Source organism: Aplidium turbinatum, chromosome 2 (genome assembly GCF_918807975.1).
Source record: "Aplidium turbinatum chromosome 2, kaAplTurb1.1, whole genome shotgun sequence".
In the NCBI taxonomy this organism is placed as follows: domain Eukaryota; kingdom Metazoa; phylum Chordata; class Ascidiacea; order Aplousobranchia; family Polyclinidae; genus Aplidium; species Aplidium turbinatum.
In genome coordinates, this window is record NC_137473.1 from 3,987,827 (window position 1) to 4,008,421 (window position 20,595).

General features: G+C 38.8%; 2 protein-coding genes across 2 annotated transcripts; one reads left to right on the forward strand and one right to left on the reverse strand.

Moving 5' to 3' along the window:
• Window positions 1-1,314: 1,314 nt before the first annotated feature.
• Window positions 1,315-10,007, forward strand: LOC145765297 (uncharacterized). The gene is made up of 9 exons (XM_082577099.1): window positions 1,315-1,474; window positions 2,903-3,049; window positions 3,597-3,710; window positions 4,054-4,234; window positions 4,687-4,783; window positions 5,342-5,457; window positions 5,847-6,017; window positions 7,027-7,178; window positions 8,697-10,007. The coding sequence occupies exons 1-9, from the start codon at window positions 1,426-1,428 to the stop codon at window positions 8,831-8,833; spliced, it is 1,164 nt and encodes a 387-aa protein (XP_082433225.1). The 5' UTR covers window positions 1,315-1,425; the 3' UTR covers window positions 8,834-10,007.
• A 3,916-nt stretch (window positions 10,008-13,923) lies between these two features.
• LOC145765298 (uncharacterized) lies at window positions 13,924-20,595 on the reverse strand. Its single transcript, XM_082577100.1, has 6 exons — window positions 20,458-20,595; window positions 19,535-19,747; window positions 16,591-16,786; window positions 15,379-15,510; window positions 15,115-15,210; window positions 13,924-14,514 (listed from the first exon to the last, which is right to left on the reverse strand). Exons 1-6 carry the CDS (start codon window positions 20,553-20,555, stop codon window positions 14,311-14,313), a joined length of 939 nt encoding a protein of 312 aa, XP_082433226.1. The 5' UTR covers window positions 20,556-20,595; the 3' UTR covers window positions 13,924-14,310.

Consider the following 20,595-nt stretch of genomic DNA (forward strand, 5'->3'; position numbering starts at 1 on the left):
CATTGTTCCTGCTTCATATTTTGGCATTTTGATGAAATTGATCTATATATATATATATATATATTTATAGAGAAATAAAACATAGTAACTTTAGCGGGTTTAGCATACTTTATTTCACACAAAATATATTATAACATAATTAAATAAAATAAACTCAAACGTTTTCGACACGTACCGGTACGTGTGTCCTCATCAGGAATTAAATCTGCAATACATAAAATGAAAAATCGTAAGATAAATTTGACTATGCACTGTAACTGTAACGACACTGGACTGAAAGCACAAACGGAACAAATGATTGCGAGTAAATTATGCAGTGGGAAACAGATCACATGAGGTGTAAACTACAGGCGTTGGACAAAAAAAATTAGAACACACACAAAAGGAACGATGAGCCACAGGCGAATAACTGCCGGTTGAGAGATGGATTTTTACGTTTGATTCTTAAGGCTTCCATGATCTTAGTCTGAAAATCAGATCTGCCTCGAGAGATGATTTTAAATTGGTCGATGGAGACATTGTCAGTGCGCGCTTCACAAGAGGCGATGTGCTCTTTAATTGCACTTTTAGTTGTTAGGTTTGGGTTTAAAAAGTGCTCCCCGGCCCTTGTCAACAGATGTCTGGTTGACATACAGCGATATGTTCAAATACCAATATATCTAAAAGTGAAGAACTGTTAGTCTTATGAAGCACTGAGTGCAATGCATATGTGTAATGGATAATACACAATATGCAAACACAGGTTATTATTTCCACAATACCTGATATGGTGCATTGCATTTATTCTAAGTACCATACTGTACCTACTTGCTTAGAGATTGCAGACTTTTCAAATGCATAGAAGGTTTGCACTGATGTGTGGATTAATAGATCATTTAGTTTGTGGCATTGCTGCAGATTTGTGTACAATAATGTATTGCTAACAACCTTGTCCACTCAGTAGTGAGCCATCTGTGTGATCTTAAAAGCACGTCAGTTCGACACCTCTCTAGCTAGAGCATGCAACTGTGTCTCAGCAAGCAACATAATGGGGCTGTCAAAAGAGTGGAAGCAGATTATTTAATGGCTTCATATCCTTTTGCTGCTTTGCATTTATGCACTGTGCGTTATTGCAGCAAGCTAAAAATAAAACATTAGTACTGTCATTGTCTTATTCATCTTTTCTTGTTTTATCGGATTATCGCCATTTTATTTCCATTTTGCAACCTAAATTTGTGTGTAGTAGAAATTTGCTGTACCGTATCTTATGATTCAGATTGTCTTCCAAGAAAATATTTGTTGATCACACTGTTACTATTAACAGAAATACTGGGCTAAGTTAGTAAAAAGTTAACTTGGTTATTTACTCAGAGCTTTAACGTTGATCTGATGTTTTAAAGTTAAGTAACTTATTTCATAAAACTAACTGCTCCAGTGCATTGAATAATGGCTGGCTCTTCTGTCATCAGAAATGCTGTAATTCAAGCTTATAAAGGTGAGTGAAGAAGTACCGTATTTCAATTAAAAGTGTTTAATTTAATTAGTTGGTTATGAACTTTATCCTCGGACTGACAAAGCTTTTGATAGGTTATTGGTGGTAGTTTCACATACTTGCAGAGACTTTTGATGCAGGGCTGGCTGCCGAGCTTGACAGAATTATGTTTTCATTTGTTGGAATATTGTTGCCTGGATTAATTCCATCAACTAGGTGCTGCTAAATGGAGAGCAATTCTAAAATACATTACTCAAGAGCACAGCCGAACCAGCGTCACATGATCTTGAGTCGAGTGCTTAATCATTGACCTAATGGACATTTCTAACCATCTAGCATAACTTTCAAAGCAATGTTACAGGTAGGCCTAGTCATTAATTTGGCATAAAGTTTTATCTGCCGGACATACACTTTTATCTGTTGAAATATATTGAATTACACATGGTAAAAAACTTGTTGCACTTGTGACTTTTGGCAATCCCAAATTAGGAATACAAGATTAATTTTCATGTTAACGTAAAATATGATTCCACTTATACAAGAAGGAAGTATATATATATCATGCACTTTGCTAAAGCAAGCGGTCTATAAGGATTGACACTTTTTGAAGTGAGAAGCCTGTATTAAAAGTTGACAAACTTATTGCAAGATAGCAGTAGGCTAATATATATAGATATTTTATCATCATGCAAAGGCTACGACAGATCCCTGCTCATAAAACCATATATTATAATATAATTTTCTGTTCACTCACCACAAAGATAAGTTCAATAGCATGATATAATCTTTTGGTGTAAACTTAGCTAAACTATCACAAAGTGTTTCAATTTAATCAGTTACAACTGACTTCCTCAGTGGGCTACCTCAGGAAAAGACTACGGTACTTAACTATGACAGAAACCATTGTGGCAGAAACCAGAATCATCTTGAAACATTTCGTGAGAGTTTAATTTAATTTGTAACACCAGAAAAGCGTCTCATGTTATTGAACAAGATTGGTGAATGGTGAACAGGCTTATTTATAGCCATAGTTATAGCACTGAAGATCAAGACAATATAGTTTTCAAAACGTTTGCTGAATATGAGTTTAGTGGTATCTATATTTTGGGTATTTTAGGCTCTTTGTTTTTTGATTTAGCTTAACCAGGCATTCCAGCCATTTTATTTTTAAGCCTCATTCAATTTTTTACGAAGATAAGTTGCTTGTTATATTGCAAGAAATAAGACTTTTTTATGTTATGCTTCACCATAGTTACTGTTTACAATTTTTTGTTTGATCTTCTTCTTGTGAGGACCTGGATCTGAGCTAAAATTCACTTACACTAATTTTGAACTTAAATTGTTCACTTTTAATGTTGCATTGTTTCACACAATCATATTTCTATGATGACTTCTGGCTAAATCTGTGTCACTATCATGTCATAATTGCAGGGATGTTCATTGGCGATGCAGCTGCAATGCCGGTGCATTGGTATTATGACGTGGCTAGAATAAAGGAAGATTTTAAAGGCTGGATAAATAAATACGAGAAGCCGAAAGATAGTCATCCAACAAGCATCTTGAAAGAGTCAAACACTGGTACGCAGCTTTCACAATGTTATGTCACTATCAGCTTTGGAATATGACAAAGTTTATTAGCCTATACTGCAGGTGGTTTTAGAAACACAATTAATTATATGAAACCTCGCTCATAACTTCATAAGACATCATCTCGTTAATGTTAGCTTTGTTTGTTTCGAATGCAACATTGATTTGATAATAATATTCACAAATAGATCGATTGCTATTATTATGCAACACTACAACAGCTTGCTGGTGTTATTCACACTGAACAATATTCACAACCATGAAACTTGTTTGTCTTGTGTGATTTTCTTGATTAATCTTTTATATTTGTACCAGTATCTAAAAAGTCATGTTTAAAAGTACTGAAGTAAATTGTCTGAGTCAGCTTTAAACCAGATGTTCATAAGTTAAACATATTTTTAAAGTTAGTGCAAATATTAAAAACTTTAACTTAAATTGCATTTTTTTGGGTCTTGAAAAATTTTCTCGTCGACTGAATAAGTAAAATTTCAAATAGACAATAGACATCTCTGGCTCTTTATCTTTCTTTTGCTTTTAGGGGGAAGTGGTCGCCGCGATAAGAAAGCTGCTCCAGCTGTGATTGGACATGTCATTCTGCATGATAAATTGGCGGCTTGGAGTGATGGTGCTCAAAAGACTCATTATCACCAAGGTAAATTATTTGTCTTAAACTTTCTTGGATATGTTTGTGTTCGATCACAAATTTCGATCCAACTTCACAATCACAATAAACAGAAAGAAACTATGGAAGTGTTTGCAAATTCCATAATTTTTAATTGCAATTGTTAATGTTACAGAAAGTGCTGCTTTTGTTTAACAATAGCTAATCATAACATCGCAACTATGTCTGGGCTTATTTATTTTTGGACGAGCCGCGTTGACCTTTCGACTTTCAAGATATTGAAAGCGAACGTGTCTAGTGCAAAATTTTGGTTAAGAATGTTAAAAAAAGACGCAGGTTTTTTGGTTTTATAAGTTTTTTTCTACTTCCACAGGGATGCTGGCTGGAGACAACACACTTAACTGCCATTGTGCTCTGCAAGTGATGAAGACTCTGCGAGGGTGTGACTCTTTCATGAGTGATGATGATACGATAAAACGTGTCTTTTCTGACTACATCAAATTCATGACTACGCCTGGCACGCACAATGACACATACGCGGAATCATGGCACAGGTAGAAGAATCGTTAAGTAAAATTTTTTCTTCTTTAACAGATTGATCGTGTTTGATCAACCGTTACCTCCTTATAGTTTTCTTCCATTTTGTTTTGTCTTTTGTTTTTATTAATAATTCCGTTGTTATTTTTTTTGTTTTTCTTTCGTTCGTTTGCCTTGCGCCATCCCAGTCAACATTTTATTTTCCAAAGAAATTCCTCTTGTAAAATACGTAGTTTTCTGAGGTTGATGTTGCTTATAAGTATTAACGAACGCTTTTTCCGACTTAAAACTTTGCATTTTTAATGCATGCGTTATTTTGAGTTAATTGCAATGATCTATCATGCTTGTATCACAAACGTGACACGAAGGAAAGTATTTTGACCTGTGTATGTAACACTGTGTATGTCATGTATAAAGTTGTAGCGTTGTTTCTGCAATGTATACGAGACATTAACATCGGGCGGTGTAGGGCTTTCTTCTCTGACTGGGTTGTCGCTGATCGACCGACAGAGCAAGAATCGCTCCATCGCTTCATGACGTCACGATCGGAGCGACTATATGCAAAGGTGCGTGTCATGCGTGAAGCCTCACCACTGGATTGTTGCCTTCACAACCGCATGCATTGTGTGGGTGCGGTGTCTTTCGATCGTCACCGTATAAGGTTCAACAATATGCCGCATATGCATGCTTCAGTGGTTTGTTAAGTGTTTATTTAGTGTGCAATGGATTATTCCGCTGGGGCTGTTAGTGTAATTTGCATTTATTAGATGCCTTTGAATGGTTGTTGCTTGACATTCATAATAATCATTATTGTTACTTTCCTGATCTAGGATTTGTACATACACTACAAAAATTCATTAATAAATCATTTTGTTTGAATCGGCATTGTGTAAAGTTTTGCACTTGTTTGCACACGAAGCGATGCTGTTTGTATTTTGATAAAGCCTGCGACCATATATGATACGATCTTTCCTGGGTAAACTGCTTGGAATACAAAATTGAAAACGATGCAATACACTTATTCCAATTGTGACAATTTCATTTTGAAATTGGTCTGATAATGGACATCACTGCATTGTTTATATGACATCCTCCATTATTACATCACCATGTTTATTATCCAGCCACCCGACAAGCAGCTCGGAGTGATCGGTTCGTTCGTCGTTCCCACACCAATCATCCTCCACAACATCCACAGACCTGTGGAAGAAGTTAAGAAAATCGCGGAAATGTTCTACAGGTTTGCAATGATGTCATAACGTTAACAATGATGTCATAACGTTAACAATGATGTCATAACGTTAACAATGATGTCATAGCGTTAACAGATTGTTACCTGGCTGCCAAAATTTGACTTGTTTGCATAAATTCAACGTCTATAAACGTAACTTCATACAAAAAAGACCAGTTCTGCCACCTATATAACTGCTTGTCTGTACTCACTTGTACTGTCGCTTGTGGTTAGCATTTGGCTTGCGAACCCGTTCACGTTTACAATATCTTTTTCTTCAAAACCAAGCTAAAGCGTTACTTTTCTACTTCATTCTTTATTTTTTTTGCTGACAGTTCTAACTCGAGTAACGAATGTTAAGAGAACTGTTGAAACTGATGAAGAATTAATCTTTGTAGTTTCACCCATCCAGTAGAGGAGATCATTGACCCAATGAACAGCTACATAGAAGTCTTGCACTCGGTGGTCAGAGGAGGCTCTTTGCGGGAAGAGGCAGAAAAAGCGTTGACGAAGCATCTCGGCGCGCCTGGAAAAGCGATGCTGAAGAAGTTTGATAAAATTATCAATGAGTAAGTGAATGGTAAAAGCCAAAATCTTCATCAAGCTTTCAGTTGGTGTTTTGTATTATTGTGGTTTGATTCTTGCTTCATCGGTTGCTCTGAATAGTTTAGTTTATTAGTTTTCGTTGGCGAGAAAAAGGCTGTACTGTACAGATACGATAAATTGCAAATAGCATAATAAGGATGGCAGGTTCTCATGTTAGATACATCAACTTTGACACTTACGGCTCCCCACTGCTTTTCCCAGTTTATATCCGGGCATTGTATTCACAACTGTACATTCACATGAGACTTTAAGTGCTATTCTATACCGTTTTTGTTTGACTGTAATGTTATATAACCTTAAAAGGGGGTACAGTCGTTTCAAGCTCAATCTTGGACACATTAGGTTACAGAGAAGTTTTGAACAATTGACATTTGCCTTGGTGACTGAGGTTGACAGTTTAAAGTTTGCTCTTGAAACAAAATTTTGACCTTCTTAAGTTTTTTGAAAGGTAATTATTTTCACGCACTGGTCATCTGTGCGCCTTTCGAGATTTAAATTACCATGGCGTTGTTTTGTATTATCTGGCACCACACAACCGAATATGAACTTTAGACTTAAGTAATGGCTTCAGGGCTTTAACTTAACATGTTGCTTATCACGTTACGTTTATTTGAGTTTACGTATCAATGTGTGTGTGTTCGGCTGTTAGTTCGATACCAGTAGAACTTTTGATACGCGGTTCTAGTGGGAATTCACATTTTAATTCCCATTTGTGCGCCATAAATTTAGTTTCTGTGGCACAGGAACATACGTGCCTGCAAGGTGCCAAAAATCTTTCGCAAGCAGCTTGAAAAAAATTACGAACTTCGATTTCTAGCACGGATCTCTACTTTTGCGTTTGACCACATTGTATAAGGGCTTTTGCATCACTTGTTCAAACCATGCCCATAGAAATTTTCTGACAGAAACGCGAAAAAATATTGATACATCGTTGGGCAAAAGAAAGAGCTTCAACCTGATTTTATTGTCCAGTTCCGCAGACAAGCTGTCCGGGTTTCAACGCGTTTGCAATCAGCTGGGCATCGCGTGTTACATCCACGGCTCGTACGCTGTGCTGCTGTTCATCGCGCGATACTATCATGACGATTTCGAGAATGGAATCCTTACAAATGTCAACGTTGGAGGTGAGAGTTGTAACTTTTCGTAAAATTTCGTAACCAGTGCTTCAACTTTGTTTTTTTTTTAACTAAATCAAAACCTGAATAATCAGCATCACGTTTTCTTTTGCGCCCATTGCGACAACATAGAGTAGGCTACACTGCGATCACAGATACGATACAACAGGAAGTAGCGAAGGGACATTATAGTCTGAGTCAGCTGCTCCCCTTATTTTGGCTTGCCATTAAGTGTCTTTGCCCAGACACAACATCGTGCTCTAGAGCGGTGTCGATCCCACGTCCTTTCGATCGAACGCGGACAGACCTTCTCACCACGACGCGCCGGATAGACCTGTACCAAAGCTGGCGTGAGACGATGCCAAGTGGATCAAATAAACCTGAACATACTTTTACGCCTCAATTGGTTCTGTATAACTTAAATAAGTCACCACGTATAGCCAGTATATGTTATGTAATGCACGTTATGTTAGTAAGAAGTATATGTGTTTGCCACCATTTTTGGAGGTTTATAAATAGTGAGTGAAAAAAGGTTGTGAATCAATAATGTGAACTACATCGTACTCACATGAATCAGTTGCATGCATGATTGCATATGATACAAATATACCTGCTGCCAGTGGCGTACGCAGGATTTTGTCAAGGGGGGGGGGGGGCCATTGACAGTAGCGTAGCCATAAATTTGTAAAGGGAGGGGTTTGACAACGACGGGCGAAGCCCGACAGCGTTTTTGCCTGAGAGGACACCCAGCGGCGGGGGGTCTGGGAGGCCTCCCCCAAAAAATTTTGAAAATTACTTTGAATTTAGTGCATTCTGAGAGCATTTTCAACAAAAATGTGGGTATGAATATTCCTGTAAAATGGTGCTGTCAGGTGGCATAGCAAAAGGATAAGATAATGTTTTCTTCGGCATTTTTCGGAAATAAAGCTAAGTCTCTATGTTTTCTTGTTGCTAATTCCTTGCTGAGATGTTTCAATGTTTGGTATTGGCAAAACTCGCTCTTTTAATGCAGTTTTGTTTAAAATTAGGCAAGTTAAACTGAAAGCATCATTCCCAAGCATAAAGAGACTGAAGGCATGATTTTCAATGTCGTGATGTCACACGCGTGCCAAAGGGGGGGTTGTAACCCCCAAACCTCCCCTGGCTACGCCACTGGCCATTGATATCCCAGACGTCTTCATGATATCCCAGTATGGTTTTAGTTTAGACTTTATCCATTTTTTTCTCACTATAATAGGCTTACAGAACACTGTGCTACATTGGCATACCTGGGGTGGGGTTGGTGGATTGGGCCATGTATTTCGTATTAGCTTAGTCTATAGAACAACATTGTTAATTGCTCTGACAGTGCAATCCAAAACATATTAAATGCCTTAATCTACGTCGTTAACTACTAAAACATTTTTAAGGGGGGGGGGGGCATGGCCCAATGGCCCCCCCCTGCGTACGATAGTGCCTGCTGCCTTCTGTTATGTAAGTAGAAGGGCTATGTTTCTTATACTTATCTCCTTGAATGTTATTTTCAAGGTGAAAACTGCCATCGAGGATCCGCATTAGGTGCACTCCTTGGCGCCTCACGTGGTGCAACCGGCAAAGATATTCCCGCCGCATGGACGAAAGGATTGAGACTTAATTCTGCGATCGATGAAGTTCTTAGCCAATGAATGCTTCAAGTGCATCAAACGTGTTTCAATGACTTTAATAGTTTCTTGAGCTGAAGCGCGTCCCGGCGACCTTGGAAAGGTGATGACGTCATGAAGTTTTAGTTTATGCTTAGCTAATTATTTTTCATGCCGCGTGGTACATTTGGGTTGGTTTTCATGCTTTGCCGAGTGGTGAGAGCTACTGCTCAACACTCGAAAGAACGTTGACATCCATCGAGAGCATGCGACTGTGTCTTCCATAAAATATTTAATGAAGGTGGACACGAAGGTTGAATTCCCCCAGTCAGCGAATCAGTCGCTTTTTCAACTTCTGTTGACGTCAAACCAATGTAAAAACCGACTAATTTGCTGGCCTGGCTTGCCTTCAAATCTTCAACCACCGAGCGTTAGTCTTTTTCCATGTAATCGATTGCACTTTGCCATGAGACACCAGACACTTACGAAAGTGTTTCAATTCATAGATTCGCTTCTGCTTCCATGCTTGCGGTACAAAAGAGTTGACTTTCAAGTGGCGTTTATAAACTTTATTCGCGTTTGCTGTGCTGTAACTCAGCAAGAAAACAATTTATTTTTACATTGATTCAACGTCTGCAGACGCTAAATCAATGTAAAGAAAGTTGATTTGCTGGCTGCAAATTTGTCACCATTTCAATTCCATGTTAAGGGACGTCAAAACTTTGCTTGTATATTGATCCAACGTACCCCACCCTGCAAATTAGTGCGTTTTTAAATTGATTTAATGTTTGCAGACGTTAAATCAATGTAAAAAAGCACTGATTTGTTGGCTGGGACGCCATCTAAGCAACTAGGGCCAGCGGCTATAGTTTGCTACATTGTCCTATCCTTATCCTGTCTTTGAATGTTGTTCATGCTCAGATGTCTTGTATTGCACGCTCCCACGTCTCCATTTATGTAGGAACGTTGTCTTTTCTGTTGTTAGATTTTTACGGGTGCACTTATAAGAACAACACAGTATTTAAGTTGTTAGATTGTTAATATGACACGTAGTTCGTGTTTCTGAATAGACTACTATTATGTGTTTGCTCACGGTTGCATAATCAATTAATCATATAGTATGAACACGACAAGTGGGTTTCATTTAATTTCAACCAGTATTGCCTATTCGTCACCTCATTAATTTTATGGGATCAAAACAATTCTATGCAGCTGATCATTTCTTGTGTGTATATATCCCGTGTCAATGACCGCAGTAGTTGCTTATTTATCTGGTTAGGAATGCTTTTAATGTTTTTTTTATTGAGGTTGAATTACATGGCCACTATCTTTGCTAGAGGTACGTTCGACCTATGCTGGGATAGTTATAATGGCCGAGAATTTTACTTGTAATTCCTGCATTCTTGATGTAATGACCTGCTTTTCGTAAGTGTCTTGTTAGAGAGAGGTCTTTGCCTGTAGTTCCCACCGGTTCCTAAGCACTCGTTCAACGGTCTTGTGATTGGCGCAATTGCTTTAGATTTAAATGTTTCCGTGTCATCGCAAAACGTGTGATAACTTTCGCGTTCCATGCTGGAAGTTCTCTTTACCACATCTAGTTACCGTACCCATCACAGTCCGGTTGTGAACGGCCTGTAGGCCTACAGTGTAGAAATATATTGTATAACTTTTAACTACATGCACTTTTCTTCTTCATTCTTCTTTCTATCAATCAATCAATTCTTGGGTTCATTGCAGCAGCCACGATTATGTGAACTAGAATCCCTGTTTGCTGGTATTGAAGCAGTTAGCCCCTTTAACATGATAGAATTCGCCTATTGTGACACCTGAAGAGACCTTCAAAAGTGTCACTTTACCGGAATTTTATTATAGCCGAGTTCTACTGTGGGCTATTGTTCATCAAAGCCGTAAAATACAAGTTGAAGCTTGATCAGTGACGTTCGGTGGCTTAAACCGTTGGGAAAGCAACTTGTAAATATGCTGCAGCAAGGTAGTAGGCCTAGGCACGAAGGGCGTAACCTTCGGGGGGTCTGGGGGGCCTCCCCCAGAAATTTTTGAAAAACACTTCCAATTTGGTGCGCTCTGAGAGCATTTTCAAAACAAATCAAACATAAAAATCTGTCAAATTGTGCTTCGCCTATGTCGTGATCATACATCCATTTAATGTTTAGAAGTCATGAACAATCTTAATTTTAACGTTGCAGGACCAAAATCCAGTGTTAAACATGGAATAATAGTTGTCTAAATATTTAATTCGTCATGAATGTTCATTCATTCTCAGATATTCAGTTAGGCCTACACTACAAAAACCAACACTTAGGTCTAAACATTACAACCGCAAGCAATTTGTACAAAAAGCTGGATAAGTTTGCCTCCTGCGTATAGAAGCTTAACAAACTAAATATTGCAGCCGCGCCTGAACGTTTATTGGCGAAGTAACGTTACATCAACGCTGTAAAAAGGGCAAAGGCATAACTATGAAAGCTAGTAGGCTAAAGTACAGTACATGGCGAGGAGACATCAAAAAACAGCAACAATTATTTCGGCATTATGATGCTTGTGCTGTGTACCGTGACGAGCACCATTCTGACGAGTTAGTCTAGCCGCTCTAGCGAATGTATGCATTGACGTCACTGGGAAAGCAAGACTCACCATAACACATCTGATTGGCTAAGCAGCTGGTGACGTTTTGCAAAACGAGTGATGATTGGATAAAACGAAGGCGTTTTTTGACATTTTTGAATCTGGGTAAGCAACTTTGATAGTTGCTTACCTAGAGCCTCAGTGATTGTTTCTGACAGAAGCGTTTGCGTTAATTGGCATTTATAGGCAAGACATGCGGTTTGGTGAGGATTTAGACTACTCACAAGCGTTACGAGTAATTCTAGTCACGAATAGCCTACAGTAATTTTCAAGTTAAAATAGACATGATAAAAATAATAAGAAGTTAAACCTAGAATTCAGTCATTATAGCCTACTTTGCATAGTTTTCGCTCAGGTAAGCACTGCTTTCCTTGCTTTCCCTCACCGATCGTCACTGAGCTTGATTGATTGAATTTTTATCCTCGGACTGGGAAAGGTTCTTGCAGAGCTTAATCCTGGCAGTTTCGCATACTTGCAGAGGCTTTGAATCACTGACACAGGGCCGGTTACCGAGATTGACAGAGTGAAGTTTCTGAATGTTGAAGTCTTGTTGCTGGGGAATTATTCCATCCATTAGATGCCGCTGAATGGAGAACAGTCCTAACGTGCGTTGTTCAAGCGCACGCCCCGAGAGTCGAACTAGCGCCGCTTGATCTTGAAGCTTCTTCGTTCCAGAAGTCACGCGCTAACCAACTGAGCTATCGGGGCGGCGGAGCTCATACTTACTCCGGTTTGTTTCGACTTTTTATCCAAAACACAATAGTTTCATCTACGGAGCTGCTGACATCAGCGGTATGATGCTAAGCAGAGATCAATCCAAACGTTTGTTGCTTGCTGTAGTCAGAAAGCTACTTGCTATTCACTGTGGGATTTCATAACTCCGAATCCAGAAAGCTTATTTTGTGAGATGCATATGCCGTACTTTTGACGTGTGGACTGGAGTTTATCGAACCCTAGCGGAGTTGGGAAAGCACCTGCACGACGGTCGATAGGGCACCGGTTCGATACTGGTGAAGTGTTGCGAAGAAGTTTTTTTGGGGAATAGGCTATTCTTCGTGATAAAAACACTGCTCAGAAGCCGTTTCAACTCATAAAGACGATTAATAACTCACTTCGCAACTTCACACAGGAAAGAGCACAGTCGGCTTTATCCTGAAAGTAGTGGTATGACTTCATATGGAATTGAACCTGGACCCACCAGAAGTAGGCTGTTGGTTTGCCAACTAATTGGCCAATTAACTACGGAAGGTCCATGGCGTACTAAGTATTCGTAATTTGCATGTTGCTAGAGTGTTTTGACTGGGAGATGTTTTAAATATAGGACAATTTTTTTTCTCAACTGACTGCAGTCATTGTCACCCTTCTCAGCAAGATTGTTGATTCTTGCTTTGAATTTTTTTTGGTAGCCTACTTGCAGAAAAAAGAGTAATAGCAGGTGTTGGAACCGAAGCCAGACCGTCGAAATGACTATTCCTTAACCTTCTAGGTCACGCTGGAGACGATGAAAGGTTCAATTTATTTACTTTCTAATGTGCATGAGTCGCATGACTGCAATTAGCAAATTTAAATCTTTCCTTCTGATTGGTTAATAAACCTGATTTGCTGCAGCGACCTGCAGATTACAAATACCGAATACGTCTACAGTAGCTAGTAAAGCCTGCCAAGTATTTCGACTGCTGGTCTCAACAATGCTATGAGATGTCGGTTATATAAGCGATATACCCCAATACTGGTATGCAATATGTAAAAGCTTACACTACGGTAATTGAATTAGTGGTTAGGTCCGAAGGTAAGTGTGTAAGCCTAATTTGCCCGGCGTAGATAGTTAATTATAGGCTAAGCCTAATCGAACAACAAATAGCACGACACCAGACAGACAACAGAACCGTTGTGCTGTGTTGTACATAAATGCCGAGACGTCATATCAAAGCAACCAACTTGCTGTTTTGTGGTTTCGAGACGAATATTTTTAGAAAAACTGATCTCCTCGTGGGCTTAATAAAAGATTGATTGTTTGACAGCAGAACTATCAATCAGTCTTGCCACTGCCAACAGATGGCCTTCACGTGTGCTTTCACACCATTCTATCTTTCGCGTTTTTCATCCAATTGACAGCAATCTTTTCTTCAACGTCATCTGTGCTGTGATATCATCTTTTCAGTCCCTCTCGAGTTGTTTTTACATTTTGCGGTGTCCACTTAACAGTAGCCTATGTTATAGCCTACTTTAATTTTGCTTATTGATACTCTAATTTTGCTTATTGATACTCTCCATATTTATTTGCTGCTGATGATATTTTTGCACCATATAACGTCACGTCCTCACGTCAGACAGGTCCTGAAAAGAGGGCTAGAAGGATAGGTTTATTTTGCGTCACCCCCGTAGGCTTAACCAACTGATCCTTGTTGTGGTAGAGAAAGCCTTCTTAAAAATCCTTTTCAAATGTCAATACCAATGCTATCCCAGTAGGAAAGGTTCGTTATGATAAACAATGCTGGTAGAGTTAAAAATCTATTTTCACGATGACGCAATGCAAAAGTATAAACAGCGCTTTTTTACTCGTGCCATAGATACAAAGAAAGAAGGTAATTTGTGCATGACTTGTGGGTTGGCCCATGAACACAAAGATGGGCGACCCAGATGATTATCTACAAGCGTACAGTGAAACTCAATAGCCTACTGTAGTTTAAATCCATAAAATTGCAATACACGTTTTGGTATCATAGGGCAGCAGAAAGAATTAAACCTCGTCAACTCTTTGTTTTTCTGCAGACGTCAAGAGATTTTAATTTTTTTCTAAATCAAGGATCTAGGCTACGCAATGCTAGCGGGATGTAAAAGAAGTTCTGCTGAATTTGCTAAAGACGTCCATTAAGATTTTAAACTTTTATCAAGTCTTCCTGATCAAAGTCGATGCGACCAACAAAATTTGTTGGTCGCATTGGTCGGTTGGTCGCAAAAAATATAGGCATTGGATAGATCGGTTTCTTTGTTGGTTTTGTCTGACTTGGGGTATCAGGATCTCTACGCTCAATTTCCTCCCCGCTTCCATTTACTTCGATCTCTTCCTCTGGTTCTCGTCGCTTGAAAGAAAATACACAGTTTCAGTGACTGACTCATTTACACAATTTATTTTTACCACAACAATATAGTTTAGTCATTATGGTTAACCTTATATTTTGTCGTATCCAGGCTAACGCCTGTGATTGGCGATTCAAAGTTAAGTAAACAAGAAAGCAAAAAAGCCAATTTTCGTTGCTACATACTACATTGCCATTGTAACTGAATATACAAGTGTTTTTGTACTTAACTTAGCCTTGACCATATCACGTAGGCTATTTTACGTCCAATAACCTACATTGTCAACCCTAATCCCTAAGATTATTGCAGTGTTTCTCAAACAAACAAACAAACATCGAGATTTTGTATGAGTGAGTTAAAGTCTTTGGCAGCCAATGGTTGGAGAACCACTGAGCTACAGATTACAAGTGGGCAGAATAGCGTCATCGTCATCCATTCCACCAATGCTATGCAGGAACCATACTTAAAGCAATTTTTATCAAATCTTTCCATGACTCAATGTGGAATTGAACCCACGTTTACCGAATCAAAAAGACAGGATTTTGTTAGACTCAAGTTGAAGTTGCATTCAATCAATTAATTTCAAAGACCAAATGACTTACTAAGACTGAAACTCCGTCACATTCAAATACAAGATCGGTCAAGTTCTTGGTCCCATACGGTATGACTCCTTTTCCAGTGCATTTCACTCCTGGGTTCTGCAGCATTGTTTTGTAACAATTACAAGCTTGAAATATAAGCACAACATTCTAAACATTGGGTTAAATTCTGTAGCAAATATTTTATACTACACTTCCGTACAGAGTAACTTGCTATCGGTAAAATGAATTGTTTCTGAAGCATTAAATTTGATATATTTTACTCACATTTGCAACAGCAAGGCACTCGCATTTACTTTCCGAAGTGCAACCGTCAGTGGGCGCTATTGAAAAGTCCATGCTCACTTCATGATGACTTGGCCGGCAACCATACCTGTTGCACTTTTTGCAGAACCTAACCTGAAATATTTGTTAATAAAAGTTGAAAAACTATTTAACCAAAAATTGATTTTGTTTGACCTGGGTTGGTAGTTGTAATGTGGTGTGGTGAATCCCATACTTGATCCAAGCATCGGGGGATGAGAAGATAAGGTTCTTATTAGACTAAACCTTCGGCACTAACAAGAGTAGGGTGCCCAGTTCCTTTTTCACGGCCGCCTTTCCTTCAGATATTTTTACACCCTGCGTAGAGGTGAGCGGTGTTTTTCAACAATCGACTGAAGCCGGGAGTCGAACCAGGATTGCATGATTGAAAAGCGAGCGCCTTATCCGCTGCGCCATCCCACTGTTGTTGTTGTAATTAAAAACAACGTAAAACACACAAAAAAGTGTGAAAATGACCCCCTATTCCTGCGAGTAGATCATTATCGCGTGACAACTTATAACTTAACCATACAAGGCTTTATGTTCGTTCTATAGCCCGTTCAAGACTCTACAGCAGCAGGTTTTTCAGAAATCAATACATTACATACACGTGATTGCTCGGCCAGACGAACGATAGAAAGCAATTACCACCCAAAAGTACAGTCTTACTAAGCCAAACCTGAGTCGCAAAAATATAGTAGTGTAGAACGCTACCTTTTTGATGTTTTTCTTAAGACATTAAATTACTTTCTGCCAAAAGTCATTTTTTTATTCTAATATTCCATGCCGGTCTATGGTTTACATTGATATTGTAAAACCTTAGAGTTTTAGTCAACGTAAAATTTGACCTCACTTGCCACCAAGTCAATTCCAATCACATGGTCCCTCAACTTTTTATGACAAAATGTGTTCTGCTAAGTTTGACTAAATAAATGAATTTCTTTCCCATCAACATGAGTACATTGGTATGACGTTCGAATGGGAGCGGGTTCGACACCGCTGAAAAGCATGTGGCATAGTGGCTGTGTCTTTGGATAGACACATACATGCATGCCTAAAAGTGAACGCGAATATTTTCCTTTCGGTCCACTTAATCTAAATCTTCAACTGCTTGGCGTGAGCCTGGACAAGAAAACAAACCAAACATCGCAAACATTAAATAAACAATTTTCTTACCGATCCAGCTATGACATCACTGACTGTATAAGGCTGGGCTTTATTGTAATACCCCAACAGCGTTGTCAATAATAATGTCATTTTTGGAGATCCAATTTTTTCCCATGGACACCGTTTTGCTCTTCTTCGTCTGATGGCTGTAGCAGTAGAAGACCTTCTTCGAGACCTAATTCCAGAATAACCAGATTTTTGTACCCTACAAAACAATGTCTCGGTTTATCCCAGCAAAGCATGTGCGCTAATAAAGGAAAGTTCAAAACATAACTAAACGTTTTGGCAAAACACAATAGCAAAGCGTCCAGGTCAAAATGGAACGTTCCGACTTTGGTTCTTCCAATTCGAAGTTTGAGGCAAGGGCTAGGATTGTTCCAGCAGCTTTTGAGCTTTTTAGTCAAAAGTATAGCGAGTCATCTCAGAGAGATAATATCGAATTTCAGCAACGTTCATTAGGTAATTTGCTTTCCTATTGAAAAACAAGTGTATTCAATTTTTATTGAAAGGTTTTCGTTTTACCTAAGGCATTTGTTGTTGAAGTTACTATAGACAAGGGTTTAAACTTAGTTCAGTGTGTACGTTTCAACTGTTAGTTTACTTAAATCTCTACATTTTACTACAAAGTGGTTATGGTTCAAAGCAAAACGATTGTGGTCTATACAGCATCAAAAGGAGCATAAGAAAACATCAGCCATAAACTCTAATTTTGAATTCTATTTGCAAGACTGCCAGGTACCCGCAAAGGCGGTAACTTAGATTCAAAACGACGAAAACTGGCTTATTCAATGTTTTTTTTTTGCTAGAAAACGTCGGAACAAGGAGTAAGGTAGTTTATTGCACAATGTTTGTTGGCTTCCCTGAGCAAAAGTTAACAAGCAAATAAAACTTGGCTGAAATGCTTGCGATCGGATTGATGGTATGGTTGTCGTCGGACTGACGTTACAAAGATGTGGTAGCCTAGACGCAGAAATGAAACGCTAGCTCCGCTTTAACAGATGTCAACTTCCTTGACTTCATTAAACTTTTTAGCGTTATTTGACGTTGAGTCGACGTGTGTTTACTGCAATTTTCTCAAAACTAAATCATGTTGAATTAAACTAATTATTTTATTTGTACAATCGACTATTTGAAGTGGCGTTGACAGGGGTGGTTCAGAAGGGACTTTTGGATCCGACCCGAGATAAATTTAAGGGCCCGTCAAGTTTTCAAGGCCCCTGGGAACTTGAAAAACTCAGCGCATATTTTTTGGAACATATTGCGTTTTTCTTGAACGTGTCTTGATTTTTGGCCCGAGAATCTCATCAGTACCGGTGTAACGGTCCAGGAGTTACTGCGGTCCAAAAATTACCGTGCTGCTGCAGCGTGGCGCTCTAGAAATGACGTCAGACCACAAATAACCAGAGCTACCCGGCGCTTTTGAAAGCCATACAAAAACAAAAAATTTACAACTAAGTTTAATTGAGTAGTTGCTCTCAAGCCAATGCATACCATTTCATTTAAGATTAATTAATGCCTAAAATTGTCAATGTAACTTTTTGAGCTGTAGAAATTTCAATTATGTTCATAAAAAACAATTATTTATATTTGGCAACTCTGGTAACTCTTGGACTGCAATCATTCCTGGACCGTTACACCGGAACCAAAGTATCCTTTCAACAACCCTGACTCTTACACGTCGTACAACATTTAAGTTTCCGGTAGGTTTCAGTATTGCAGTATTTAGTGTGGAAATCTTATTTGCATTTGTTTGTTAATTAGATAAGGAGTTTCTAATTACGTTGTCGTTTCTTAGTTTTTTTTATGAACTACACTTTATTTGTACTGGTATTCTTATCATCTTATTATTAGCATCTTCTCAGCTTCTTGTTACAGTATAAAGTTTCTGATTGTATTGTATTACGTTACGTGCCATTTTATAAAGTTACTATCAAAATAATAGATAGATAATTTTCTCTTAGTAACTATTGGCAGTTTTATAATGTAGGTCTACTACTCGAACATGTTAGGGATTTTACGTAATTTTTGTTTTGCTTTTTAGTTTTAGAATGTTGGATGTGGCTAGCTGAAGATTTTATTGCAGATAAAAAATTAACACTTTAAGTTGCGCAATGTGAGAGTAATGTTTTGCGGTAAAGCATTTTGCATCCAACGGAAAGTGCTGAAAAGTTGTTTTACTTTCAGCAAAAATAATGAATCCTTTTTCCGGAAAGTTATGGATGAAATCTCGTAATATATCCAAAGAGATGGAGCTTATCTCAGGACATAACTTAAGTTGGACTAAACTTGAACTCAATCCATTACTCCTGAATAAAAATGTTGTTAGTCTCTACATCTGCTACGCTAAGTGTTCTGATTGTTTCGTAACTTCTGGGTCAAGCACCAACTAAAACGTGGTTGAAATATATGGGATCAGGGCCGTTGAAAAGTTTATTTGGGTCTAGTGCCAATGTAAGGTCTAGGATTAGGTCCACAGGTAAGTTATTTTTAAAGAAAACAATAGGGTTCTAAACAATATGCAGTGTTTTATTTATTTTAAGGTTCCTGAGAAAATTCCTGGAACATAAATCTTTGGATTAAAATGTTATGAGTATCCCTTGATGGTCCTGGACTGATGAAGGTAAAGGTGAGTCCCATACTTGAATCCAAGCATCGGGGATGAAATGATAAGGTTCTCATTATGCTAAGCCTTCGGAACTAACGAGAGTAGGGTGGCCAGTTCCTTTCTCTCGGCCGCCTTTCCTTTAGTAATGACGCCCATCTAATTTATTACACCCTAGGACCTAGGGCCTAGGTAGAGGTGAGCGGTGTTTTTCAACAACCAGCTTAAGCCGGGAGTCGAACCAAGATTGTTTGATTGGAAAGCGAGCGCCTTATCCGCTGCACCATCCCACCACCTGAATGACGTTATGAAAGACATGGTTACTTACATTCATAAACAACACCGGCTCACCTGATGGGTTGATTTGCTAGAAGACGTTGGAATAAGGAGTAAGGTAGTTTATTGTACAAGTCGCGGATGGTCATTGATGATGAAATTCTTTTAGCCGGGAGATATTTTCTAGGCTTGGCGACATATCGAGGCACAATTCTCCGATCATGTTGATAATATCGCCTTGGTCTCTGTGCCATTCGTGGCTGCAAATATCGTCCACTCCATGTTCGTCTGCAAAGATAATAACGGTCAGCGTACATTATAGTAAACTTACAATATAATGATTTCACCAAAAGAAAACTTATAACGATTTATCTAAATAATAAAATTACTTACTGGTACGACTACGAACACAAAAGTATCATTCTGAATAGAACCGCTTAGGAAGTCTTCCAAAACGAATTATGAAGCGACAATAAGTTCAATGCTGACATCACTGCTATAAACATATTCAACCATCAACTGCAGTCAGGAATACAGAAGCAACAGTTCCACTTGTTGGCCTGCGACATCTTCTGCTCTTGAAATGTGACGACTCGATGTCTTATGGCCATCCACGTTTGGTCATCATCATGTAAGCTATAGCGTTGAGAAATACAATTCGCACTGTGGATGTGGCGATATATAAATGTCAATCAATTGTTGAACATCCCTAAGAACTGGTATCCCTGACACCCTTAAGACTGGCTGCTCTCTAGCAGCCTTCCAGTGTGACCCGGGAACATCGTGAATCTGGGGTGGTAAAAGAATAGACCCTTGGCCCCAGATGCTCACACGACGACGACCCCTAACAATTTGTGTTTTGAACTGTTGCATCTCAGAGGTGCATCATAATGACAATGACACTTTGTATTGCTACATCCGCTGCGCAAACTACGCTCCTCAGCGCTGCACGTAATGATGATCGAAGATAAATGACCGAAAGACTAAATTTCACTGACCTTGGACCAATGTAGATGGCCGGCGTATCCCGTGAGTCTACGACTTGTGCAAAGGTGGCGACTAAAGTCAAAGCTGTTAGTGCAATCATTAGCTTCATTGTTTCTTTATGCTACACTAACCTATGCAATGGTCACGGT